At 42.9% G+C, this 12,960-nt stretch overlaps 1 protein-coding gene across 3 annotated transcripts; it reads right to left on the bottom strand.

Moving 5' to 3' along the window:
- Positions 1-6,667: 6,667 nt before the first annotated feature.
- LOC133912919 (organic cation/carnitine transporter 7-like) lies at positions 6,668-12,531 on the bottom strand. 3 transcript variants are annotated; one of them, XM_062355897.1, is made up of 6 exons: positions 12,384-12,531; positions 10,311-10,578; positions 9,458-9,695; positions 8,500-9,031; positions 8,206-8,408; positions 6,668-7,326 (listed from the first exon to the last, which is right to left on the bottom strand). In XM_062355897.1, exons 2-6 carry the CDS (start codon positions 10,565-10,567, stop codon positions 7,117-7,119), a joined length of 1,440 nt encoding a protein of 479 aa, XP_062211881.1. In that variant the 5' UTR covers positions 10,568-10,578; positions 12,384-12,531; the 3' UTR covers positions 6,668-7,116. The 3 variants fall into 3 exon arrangements, with proteins under 3 accessions (XP_062211881.1, XP_062211882.1, XP_062211883.1); XM_062355898.1 differs by having other exon boundaries at positions 10,311-10,605; positions 12,384-12,504; XM_062355899.1 differs by lacking the exon at positions 12,384-12,531 and adding an exon at positions 11,462-11,599.
- Positions 12,532-12,960: the final 429 nt, after the last annotated feature.

The following is a 12,960-nucleotide window of genomic DNA, read 5'->3' as shown; positions in this document are numbered from 1 at the left end:
TTAGTCATTATTGGCACCCTCTCCCGAGCAATGAGACATGCGACCCTCCGGAACCTATTCAAGGCCTTTTCATCCATAGATAGCCCATTAGCATCAATTCTCGTGATAGTAACCTTATCTATCTACCATTGTGTTTGTGTCCTTAGCTTTTGGGCTTGTGCACCACTACCAGGTGTTTGATTTGGAGACTACGCTTTCTCCATCTAGAGATAAAACAAGGGGGTTTGACATGAAAAAAAATATTCCTCCATTTAAGAAGTATGAAATGCATCGACTCGTCTTAATACCTCTTTTGCGAGATCATAGTCAGAGCTACTTGCCTGACGTCGGCTTGGAGGCTCGCATGGAATAGGGCTTGGGCTATGCCACAAGCGCTGGCTTCCACTACTGCCAGAGGAGGATGACGTGTGTGGGCTTGGGCTCCTATCCACCCTATCTTGTGCCAGGATGGCCTCTAGTGTGAGCATTCTCTGTGCTTGTGGTATGGGTTGTTGTCCTCTTCTGTCACATGATACTTATTTAACCACTAGATTATTTTTTGTCTAGAAATAATTCAAGTGATTATTGTTTGCTTAGAAATATTTCAAGAAATAAAGCTAGGAGCATCTGTTCCTAGCATTTAAAATGGAAGAGGAGAGAAGCTACGATCAAGTGTAATATATTCTGTTCTCAGAAAAGAAAAGGAATAAAGGTTAAGAATAGGATTGCATCAGTTCTCATCAGTAAGTAGAAGCTAATCAAGTAGCATGGCATGTGAATAATGTGTCTTTCCAGCTTTTTCAGTTCTTCCTTTTAGATTGTTAGTTTTTATGTTCGCAAGTACAAGTTCACTTCACTCAGAAGGACTACCGAATAGCACGCGCTAGTAAGCATGCGAAAAATGACTACTTGTGCGCTCTTCTCCAACTAACAAATGATTACTGATTCAGCATCACATAAATATGTCCAATAACAATCTAAAGTAGTACACGTACTTAAATCATGCGGAATTGACTACCCTTTCCCTAACTTAGCATGCCCTCTGGTGCCTTCCCCCCTCCTCAAATACTAGTACATGTACATAAACCCTAACACTTGCATAAAATAAAATCCCCAAATTTTTGTTTAACCATATATTCACGAGAATTCACCACTGCAAAGATTCAATTGGTAAGCAGTAGTATCTGGTGCTTTTAAACGATGAGGAAATCCTCCGATTTTCAAGTGAAAAACATAATAATTCGCAGGTATATAAAGGGTGGAGGAGAAAGGTTGAGAGGAACAAACAAGCTGCAGGCAGCAGGGGGCTAAAAAGTAGGGAAAATCCCACCACCTTCCTTGGATCCACAACCCGAGGAGGAAGCATGGCTGCGCGTCGGGGAGCTCGGATCCGAGGAGAAGGAAATTAGGGCGTGTCAGTGAATCAGGAACCGGGGGTCCCCGAATCCCGAGGCCAGGCAAGCAATCTGCCACATGGCGCTATCCCGTGGAGTCTCCTCCGCGAGGTAAAAAAGATTAAGTCCCGGGAGAGGGTGCTCGGGGCCACATTCAGTGGTCCCCGAGTACCCAAGTTCCCCGATGATCTGCGAAGTCTAAGTGCCGGGAAGAAAGTGCCGGAAAGAAAGTGCTCGGGAATGTGTACGGTGACCCCCGAGCACCCGAGTCCCCTGACGACCAGAAAGGCTAAGTACCGGGAGAAGTGTGCCCGGGGCCGCGAGCGGTGGTCCCCTGGGCGCCCAAGTATCCCGAGAATCCACTGAAGGGAGTTCCAGGAGAGAGTGCTCGGGGCTGCGTGCGGCGGCCCCCGAGCACTCGGTCCCCTGAGGATCCGTACAAGTGTGCCCAGGAGAGAGTGCTCGGGGAAGTGAACAGTGACCCCCGAGTACTCGGTTCCCCGAGGACCAAGAAGGGCATTCTCGGGAGAGAGTGCCCGGGGAGGTGAACAGTACCCCCGAGCACTCGGTTCCCCGACGACTCAAAAATCCCCCTGACAGTGGCCTCGACAGGGGTCCGCTGATGAGGTGTCGGCCAGTCAGAGGCCTGAAGCCACATTTAAGAGTGCGTGTGGCCTGTCACCTCCAACTGCTCCCGCCACGCTCGGTATCAGTTCCTGCCACATTCTGGCAGAAGGGCGTGGGGTCATTAAATGCATGGGTCCCATCCTGTGCCATCCGGCCCGTCTCGGGATAACGTCGTGAGGGCCGAGGCGTTCCGTCTGCCGCGTTGCTGTGACAGGAGAACAAGACAGGGCGGGCACGCCGGGCCGCTCTGCGGCTACCCGGTGGGCCCTCTCCACGGCGCCCGTTGCCAGGGCATTTATGGTGATGGGCGACCGGGCGTGGGGCGCATTTTCCGCCCCCGGTCACTTCGCACAAAGGCTATGATGACGCCCTTTCCATTTATGGTGACTTGGAACTCGTGCCCTCCCGTTCGGGGCACGCTGCTGCCGGTGGGTATTTAGAGAAGCCGGCAGCACGGACGAAGACAAGTGGGAAAAGCTTTAAGCTTTTGAAGTCGGAAGAAAGTTCTTTCAGGCTTTGAAATCTCTGATAAAGCTCTCCGGCGCCCAAGAATACCATAATAGGCTCTAAGCAGAGAAGAGAAGAGTAGATTGAGAGCACCAAAAGCCAACAGATATAGACAGACCGAAGAGCAAGGAGCCTCAGACTCTAGGATAGACAAACATTCTTGTAACCAGCAACATCTTTGAGGGACATTCTCAGGGTATTTATAGTATCCACACAGGAGTAGGGTGTTACACCCCCGTGCGACCCGAACCTGTCTAAACGCCGGTGCATTTACTTCGTTCCGCACGAGGTCATTCCGCCCCCGTCGGCCATCGCATTCATACCCATTTATTTCTCCGGCGAACATATTCAGGATCATCCGCCCGGTCGAATCTCTAAAAAGGGATCCCTCAGGATCCCTGCGACAGGAGTTAACCCTCCGACAGGGCGCCTCAGCTGGTGGGGAAGGAGGAGGTCGGGGCGGCCATCAAGACGAGTAGGCCAAACAGCACGTTGGGGATGAGGAGGAAGCACGACTGCATGTGGGGAGGTCAAGGCACGTCGGGGACAAGAGAGGTGGTGCTCTGAGCACGGCTGGGTGCTCAAGGGTGGCTCGGTGTCGATGGAGGAGGCGCGCCCGTTGGGACGAGGAGGCCAGGCAGCGCGTTGGGGATGAGGAGGAAGCATGGCTGCGCGTGGGGAGGCCGGGGCGCGTCGGAGACGGGGGAGGTGTGAGGAACGGTAATGTCCTAAGAGGGGTGAATTAGGACACTTAAAAACTAATGGCTGAAAAAACTTCACAAGATAAACCTATATCAATTTCTATCTAAATGTGCTCTAGGTCTATCTAGTGTGTCTATTCTACTATTTAAGGAGGTTTGCAACCTATTCTAGGAAGATAAATTGCAAGTATGTAAATATAGAAATGTAAATAAAGTAGAGAGCGCAAACTCGGCATAAGAGATTTTTATCCCGTTGTATCAGTGGCACACAAGTCACCCCTAGTCCACATTGGATCTCCATAAAGGATATGCTCTCGGTCGTCAAGACTCTTTCGGTCACAGCTCTTGAGCTACCAAGCCACCAAGTCAAGGCCTCAAGCACGATGAGCAACCAAGCCACTAAGGTGAGGTCTCACCACTAACCTCTCTTCTAGACACTTGTACGTTGTCTTTACTTCAGAGTTTTAGCCACCAAGCTAAGGACCTTCACATCCCCGTACATGCTTCTTGTCGCCACTTCACACCAAGTCGGAGGGTTAATAAGGTTGAGCCACCAAGGCTTAAGGTGACAACGAGTCACCAAGACTCCAAGACGTCGGCATACCTCTCGGTATAATGTTGGATCACTCCTTGATTCACTCTCTAGGTTGCAGCACCTATAACACTTCTCTTTAGGCCTATAAGCACTAATCACTCTCTAATCTTATGCTTAATCACCTTGGATGATCATTTTTAGCACTTTGATGGCTTGGATGTCTTCTCAAGTGTATACGGGCTTCTCTGGACTCAGCACATTCAAATGACTGAGTGAAGAGGTACTTATGGCCTTAACCCTGCGGACTAGCTATTGCCCTAACAATTCAAATTCTCTGTATACATCAGATGTTTCGGTATAGATAGATTGTACTCAATGGAACTTTCAGCGTGTACATCTTCCAAAAACTAGCCGTTGGAACTCCACTCAAAACCAATATGAACACCGGATGCTCCGACGTGTTCACCAGCTCTATCGTTGGACCTTCCGGCATGTTCAATTGAGCCATCCCACACCTTTGTCAATGCAAAATACTTCAGAGTTGCTTTGCTTTATCGCTAGACCATCCGGCGTGTTAAACTAAACCAAACAAGATTTTGACATCTTCTCTGCAATAAATGCTCCGGTGTATACTCCGGCATGCACACTTCAATCACTGGACCTATCGGCGTATAGTCATTCGGTCTTCCCACTGTTGCAATCTTCTTTACGACAATTGCTCCGCCTTATACTTTGGCATGCATACTACCAATCGTTGGACCTTCTGGCGTAGTCATTTTTTCTGGGACTTCTCCAATTCAATCAAACTTTATCCCAGTCGCGGTGGCTTCTTAATATATTGTATCCATGATACCTACTAATATATATTCTTAATAAACATGTTAGTCTCATTGACTATGCTATCATTAATCACCAAAATCACAATTATGACCTAATAGGACCATTTTTTGCTACAGGAGGTGGTGCTCTGACTTGGCAAAGTGACACAGATGAGGACGCTCAGGGACTCAGCCTATGTATACATATGTTCATAGGTGACGAGTGGCAGTCTTCACCCATCACCTATGATCACCACTCTTCACTTATAATAAGTCATAGGTGACAGGTGTAGAGTATCACCCGTCATCTGTGACCACCATCATTTTTACACTTTATATCGATGAGTTTCACAAACGAGGCATTGATCTAGCTCTGCATACTCTCATGAAACAAGATACAATCTTGCTTACATACATGTATTTTTCTATTTTCAGTTCTAAAAAATAAATTATCTTCTTCACGTCGTAGATGCCCTTAGGCACCAAGTTCACATCTAGTAGCATGTCCCTTAGCAGATCCAACAATATTTCAAAACTCTTATTAGTCCAACCATGGGTTGCCTTCAGCTGTAGAAGCTTTAGTCCCTAAATAGCCACGTGTACTTCTACTTACAATTAGGATAAGGAGAGCCTTGGAATCTCGCACAAATTTCTAGAATTTAGCAAATTCACCACTATTATACTTATCGTGCCGCTCGATATTCTGCACCATCTAGCCCACATTCTCCACAAAATCCTTGAGATCATTATTATTGAAACCTAATATGTCATCGTCCCTGACACCATGATACATATCACCTTATGTAAGTCTTTGATCTATATTGTCGATATAGAGGCGCCGATCTATCTCTTCTTCGTTAAGGTCTTCCTCGCTATGTTTGTTCTAACATGTATAATTCTCTTTAACTCCACACATGACCAAGTGTGCATGGACATTGTCTGGTTTCGAGAACTTCTTATCATTCTTGCAATCGCGACATGGACAATACATTGCTGTTTTACCATGATCTTTCATATCTGTCAAAGCAGCACTAATGAAATACATCACCCCGCTCAGGTACTCTGGATAAGTCCGGGTCTCAAGGTACATCCAACTTTTGTCTACTATGTACATTGTAAAAACATTCATCTTCATTAACTATTTTCTTAATTGTGTAATTAAGTATGCGATTAAAAATCACACTAGATCTGTGACATCTCGTGATAGATCGGGCAAATCTAGCATAAATACAACCCACTTGTATTAAGATTTTGGATAAAGATGCAAAATAGTCGATTACAACTCAAAGCACAAAAAATCTACCAAATAGGGATTGGAGGAGGAGGAAAGGGAGAGATGCAAACCTTGAAAGACCCAACAACAATTCAAACTTTAAATAACAAGATATTAGAGAGTCTCTAGTGGAACCGAAGAAAATTGTCAGATCTACTATGCGCACAGTAATGTTGAGTCATGTAACTGTTGGGCACGCACAGTAGCTGATCAACTCTTATAACAGAGCTAAGTTATAAGTGACGGATCGTAATATGACTCATCACTTCTGACTAGCCTAGGGAGACCTATCACCTATGTTAGGTCATAACTGACGGGTCGTAACATCACCCGTCACTTAAGACTGTTGCAGGGAGACTGACTGGTCGTAATTTATGACCGCTACAGGGAGACTCATGACTTATGACCAGATAATAAGTAACATGTCGTAATATAACACATCACTTATAACTGGTGCAAGGAGACCCATCTTAATCATAAGTGACGGGTGTAATTATAACATATCACCAATATAATAAGTGACGGATAACATTATTACTTGTTACTGATAATCTATTATCAGTTACGGAATAAGATCAATCTTAACCCGAGACTATACAAGTGATGGGTATAGAAAAACTATCACTAAATAGTATTTTCTTTGTCTATTTTTTACCTAGTGTGAGTGTTGATGTTTATCCTTCAACGGTGGACATTGTTGATTACCGGTGTATGTGGATCAATGATTGTTGTTACCTTTGTTAACTTGTTTTCTTTTCTTTTATTAGATGTTGCTTTCAATCTATCATATCATATACTTCAATGCTGAGTCATGGTATGTGCAAATTAGGTCATATCAGCCATCCCTTTCAAAGCTTTCCTTATTGCATTTGTTACAAACCACCTGCCAAGTCTGATGTGTTCAAAACCTTGCCCAACAAAAGGCTGCTCAGGTAATTACAACAAAATTTAGAATGCGACAACCTTGTCACCAAGTCGTGTACCCCAATGAATTGGCTCTGGGCATATCCCGAAGGATATTCTCTACAGTTATCTTGAGTGTCCACTACAAGTTCATTTCCAATTTGTCCGCTTAATGAGGCGGTTTTACAGAATCCTATTACAAATACTACTTATCTTTACATCTTTTTTTGTTATTCATTTTAGTTTATGTCTGCACATTCCATCTCCACACTAAACATTTTCGTACATAACGTTGTCTATACACAATCATGATATCAGTGATGAATGGTGATGAACTACAGGCCTATCTGGACACCGAAGTGTTTTTGACTTCAAACCATCAGCCGATTTCGCGGCCCTTGGTCTCCACAGGAAAGAGAATGCATGCGACTCCAGCGAGGCATAACACCAGCTCAAACACCAGGACGGCTTCCATCTGGTGGCAGCTCCGCAGCATGCCGACCGCGACAAGAGGGCAAACAACCCCACCGATTTTACCAATGGCGGTTGCAATTCCGACACCGGTTGAGCGCACAGATGTTGGATACACCTGCAAAGAGAAGGAATAGAGTTACCTCACAAAAAACTCCGCTGCATGAAAGTGAGTTCTAGAACTTGTCTATAAAACTGCCAAAGTGTGTTAAAAATTTAAAGACATGCACAAGCAAACACAATTGAAACATCTGTGAGTATGTTAGAGATGAACAGAAGAATGCTTGGGAGATGTGAACAAATTTGGAATACTTTCTCCCATCAAGGATTCAGGTTATTATCCGAGCTAGAATTAGGACAATGAACAGTTCCCAACATACGCTATGCAGCTGTGCTAGTGTTCTCAGGAAATTTCTAATCTGAAAACTTTGTGCTAAACATAGTAAATTCAATACAAGAAAACTTATACAGCTTGCAATTCAATGATTTAGAAAATTGGATCCTTTAGCTAGGGTCCACATGCTTATGTTAATGTGCATCTTTCATGGCGTATTTGTAAGCTACAACTAGGAATCCAATTCATTAGTTGTAGCTTAGTACAAGATGAATGATAGTTAGTGTTCGAGAAAAAGATGAATAATGGCTATGCTACACTTAGATAGTAGATAGAGCAATAAAAGACAAAACTATCATCAATTTTAGAAAAGGAATCCAAGAATATGTTTTATTTGTAGGTTCTTCAGTTTGTAGCACAATGAAGATTTAGTTACTCCTAGAACTTGTTCATTCTCAACCCCATGCCAATGTAATGACTACTAATACAAGGAAACCTCGAATGATGGATATTCAAAACAACAGGTTGAATACACCGGCTGTTATTCAAATTTACATCTTCACTGCCTGATATATGGTATTTTTGACAGATCAGTTAAGCATGTATAAGAATAAAAGCACCATGATAGTAAATTACTCTATGCTATAAGAAGTTGTCACGTACCTCTGGAGCATATAAACATAAAACCGTGGTGCTACCCGTGCCACACGCGCGAGCACAGAATAGAAGAGTAGTCGTCAACAACTCATTCTGACGAAGTACAAGTGGTCCAAGGAAAGCACAGCATGCGAACAGCATGCACCACATTGACACTTTTCTGCCAAACCAATCAACAAGCACAGCAGACAAAATCAAGCCCGGAATCTCTGGTAGAGAAGTGAAGCCATGAGTTTATTGGGATATTCCATAGACAGACGTAATGGGGGTGAGAAATTTAAGGGATATACTGTATGCTACCTGCAAAACTAGTGATAAAAGTATCTTTGTAAAGATTGTCTTCTTTTTGGTGCACTTCAAATATGAGACCAGAATTACAGCTTCTATTTGCATCACTTAGTTGTGATGTCAGTAATACTATCCCATAGTAAGCAAAGGAACTTGCATAGTAAACAAACCAAAGAAGAAGAGTCGATCTGAGCAAGTTATGAGATAATAGCTGGTGCAATGCAGCAATACCACCAGATTTGGAGCTGATGGCATTCACAACTGTACGTTCCTTCTCTCTGACTGGAATAAGGTGTTCATCCTCAGAAATACGAGTAATGTGGTCGGCTTTCGTTTCTCGATGGTATGCGAGAACTCCCAGAGGAAGAGCTACTTGGTTAGCATTGGACACTCTCTCCAGGACAAGCGTTGCATCAGATATTCTATTTCGAGCGCAAAGATAGCGTGGTGACTCGGGTGTAATTCCGAAGAAAGGAAGCAAGAGGAAGCATGGAAGCGCAGTCAGTGCTAGCAACCACCTCCAACTCAATGCTGATAGTGCAACCTGCAGTACAAACCAAAATGAATAAATCAACTTGTGAGCTCAAAACACAAATCAGAAGCACTAGTGCGCCAAACCCAAATTGACTGACTTTCAGTAATTTTGAGTGCTTAAAAGTCTGAGTTCAGATGGGTAGGTAAAAGTATGACTATCAGATGGCACACACAAAGACATCATAAGTGTTGCTAAGAATAGTGACAATTATACCACACACTGGGAATGCAATTGATAAATATGGTTGTGTGAACAGTCATGACACACAACACCTGACAAACATCATTGTTCTACATGACACAAGGCATTCCAAAAAGATTCTGGTTTAAAAAACCTGCTTGAAATTTCTATGTACAGTTTTCGTAATAGGGAAACAAATTTAAGATGAAAAAGGGAAATCTATGAGTTGCAGTGAAGGAACAAAATGTATCATACCCATGCCAGTGAAGCCTCCAAGATCGTGCCAACAGTCCAAAAAAAGGAAAAACTAACCATCCAAGTGCCACGATTTCCTGCTGGAACAAACTCCAAAAACCAAGATGCAAATACATGCCCACCACCTACTCCTATGCCGACGAATAACCGGAGAGCCAGCAAGCATAAATAGTTAGGAGATAAAGCACTTAGAAAACCCAGTCCACTAGTAAGCAGAGTTGAGAACAATAAAACGGTCCTGAAATAAGAAAAATACGAGGTTTATTCATGTTATCATTGACATATAGGAAGTCAAAACGTAGAAAAGAATGGCATTGAGAAAGGGGATAGTCCAATTTACACCTTCTAGTTTCAACGTAGTACAAATTAGACGCTCTACTCAAAACCGGTTGTTTAATCCCCTCAACTTTGAAAACCAGTGCAGATCACTCCTTAATGGTGGTTATCAAATTGGATTTCGTAGCAGAGGGTCCAATCTGAACATCTTGAAAGTGGAAGATGCAAATTGTGCAGATTCCTTTGTTGTGTCAACTTTTTTGGCTAAGTTTGAGTATGTTGATGGCTTGTTACAAAAATGCATGGATTCAGCATTAGTGGGGGTAATCTGGTAGACTCCAAATCAAATTAGATAACCAGTATATGTAAAATCAAATGCTCAACAACGGATTGGAATGGTTTGAGATCACAATATACTTAAGGGCTTATCTGGATAGGTGAGTATTAGACCCAATACCTTCGGATATGTGGGGGAAATGAACTAATTTCCAGCCAATCTGAAAGGATTTGGTCTAATTCCTTACTGTCCAAAGATGAAAATGGTAACATGGAAGTGCTTGCAGGTGCAAATGATTACCTTCTTCCATATCTATCTGAAACAAAGCCCCAGGCACAGGCTCCTGTTAACATGCCAGCAAACACAACACTTGAGAGCAGGCTCTCATCCCGGGCAGAGAGGCTCCACTCTTCTCGCACTAAGGGTCCGAGAAATGACAATAGCATGACCTCCATGGCTTCTGCAACCCAACCCATTCCTGCATATGCAAGAACAAGTGCTTGGAATTTCCCAAACCCCATGACTGTAAGCGCATCATCCGTAGTGTATGTTTCCATAATAGCAGCACCTGCCGATTCAGCAAAGCAGAAGGCATCTGTACGAAATTCATAGTATACGCTTTTGATCAAGTAAATAAGTAACTATTTGATTGATTCAACTTCAGGCTTCCACTTGCCAGTAGTATGCAGTGCCCGTTACAAATACAACTTATACAACGAGACCAGAAAGTTTATATAGCCCATTAGGCATGAAGCATACAGTAATGAATCTACAGCATATAACGCAGCAATACACAATGCAGTCTTTTCTTCCACCTTTGATAAGGTTAAGGCCTTCAACAACTAAGTTACGATCCAAGATTGCAAGTCTACTCTATTTGCTTCATAGCATTTGTCAATTCACCATACAGAACTAACAGATTGGAACTTAGTCTTGAATTGGTTACCTCTTCACTAGAATCTAACCGCACAACACAAAGGGGATGTGTTTGGGCTTACTAATGAACCATTGTGTATAGCACCCTGAGATGACGCTGGGTAATGTGCAACAAATGCGTGGAACTGAATACACATGGCTATTTGATATGAGTTCCATTGTCGATCAGTTCATTGACACTTTTCTGAAAGACAAGGCTACTGTTGAACTGGAGGGGACCAATGTTCAGAAACAAAAGGCCGGTGTAATCCAGCGCGGGTAAACAACATCATCCTTCTTAGAAACAGAGCTGAAGCTACAAGAAAGCGATCACAACTACAGTATATGGATAGCGTGAAAGAATGCAATTAAAACCTGCTGGATGGAGAGGTACAGTCAGTAGAAATTAGAAAATGCCTCTGTTTTGATTCACCACTAATTTCTTGCACAAAGAAATTACTGACTAGGAGGGACTAATTAAGAGCTTGGCCAAGTTCGGCAGGTATGGGGATCGCTGTCATTGAGAAATTTCTTACAGCAAAATTATAGCTTGGCACAAGTGATGGCGAATGCATGAGCGCACTGAATCTGCAGAATGCACAAGCAGTGCTGATCCTTAGCATGAGCGCACCACCTTGGTGTCCCCGGCCAAACTGGGTTCTTTAACGGTTGCCCTTGGAAATAAAGAGCACCAATAAATTGAGGAACATGAGGAGCACCGATAATCTTGGAGTGAATATCACAAAACTATATATATTTTTAACTGTCATAATACTACATTTTTTCCTCATGTTTCATAAAACCACACTTATTTTATATTATTTTATCACAAAATTACATTTTTGTTACTGTGAATAATTGGTAACTTCTAAGAAAAGAAACCCAAAGACCACATAGGATAGCAATTGTAAAGTAGCATAGTTGACTATAACAGTAAACGGTGAGAACTAAAGCCTGTAAGTATAACATATAAATTTATCTTATCAGATCAGTTTACAATAACAGAGGTTTTTATGATAGAGTGATATAAAAGAAGTGTAGTTTTGTAAAATATGAAAAAAAATTATAATTTTATGGTAGTTAAGAAAAATGTAGTTTTGGGTGAGAGACCGAGTGTGCCGTTGCCTCAAGACTACACCTACAAAACACCTGATTTAAGTTCAGAGAATCACTTTCTTAGCCAACATCGCTAGCCACAGGTCACACCCACATCAAGAACAGTGGCATGCACGCAGGGACTGCACTCCCCGGTCGAATAGAGAACTAGGCCTTGCAGGTTATAGGGCCAATACTTCATTCAGTAAACGATAGCAAGAAAGCAAGAGAACCCAACAGGGCCAACAAGAAGAAGCCGCAGTCTGTGCCAGCGAACGAACAAACAAGAAAGAAAAGAAAAGGAACCGGCACGAGCAGTCCAAGCAGGGCACGGGAAGAGCGGGAGGTAGAGGGGAGGCAAACCGGGAGGGGACGGCCGAGTCGCCGACGGCGGGCAACGCCGGTGGACTGGAGCGCGGCGCGCCGTACGGAGGAGCGGCTCTTCTCCGCAGTGCGGAGTGGACTCTGCTGCCGCTCTTCTTGGGAGTTGAGACACGGAAGTAAAATTTACAGGTATTTGTTTACAAAGATTAGACTCTATTTATATTATTTATCTTATAATTTAATAATTAGGTTAAAAAAGAATGAATATGGTTTTCGTAGGATACGTACATATAAAATTTGCTTCCATTAAATATGGAAGGATCGATCGATTGAGAAATGAAGTACGGTTAACTTATTGCATAGGGTGATTTATAGTATTTTTGGTTAGGTAGACATGGACTGTAGGTGTCGTGCGTGTATGCAACCGGTGTTTGGTTATCCGACGCACGCACCAGTTACTAGCTAATTCATTTTGATTGATTTGATAAAAAACCTAAATCAATATTTAATTAATTTTTTAAAAAATCTACTTTTATAACTTCTAGGATTTTATATGCCTCAAATAAATATCAAAAATTAGAAAAAAAATTATTAATATTCTTATCCTGTGATATAC

The sequence above is a fragment of the Phragmites australis genome, chromosome 3, assembly GCF_958298935.1.
Source record: "Phragmites australis chromosome 3, lpPhrAust1.1, whole genome shotgun sequence".
Taxonomy (NCBI): Eukaryota; Viridiplantae; Streptophyta; class Magnoliopsida; order Poales; family Poaceae; genus Phragmites; species Phragmites australis.
The sequence above is the reverse complement of the archived record's forward strand: the minus strand, read 5'-3'. Positions and strand labels throughout refer to the sequence as shown.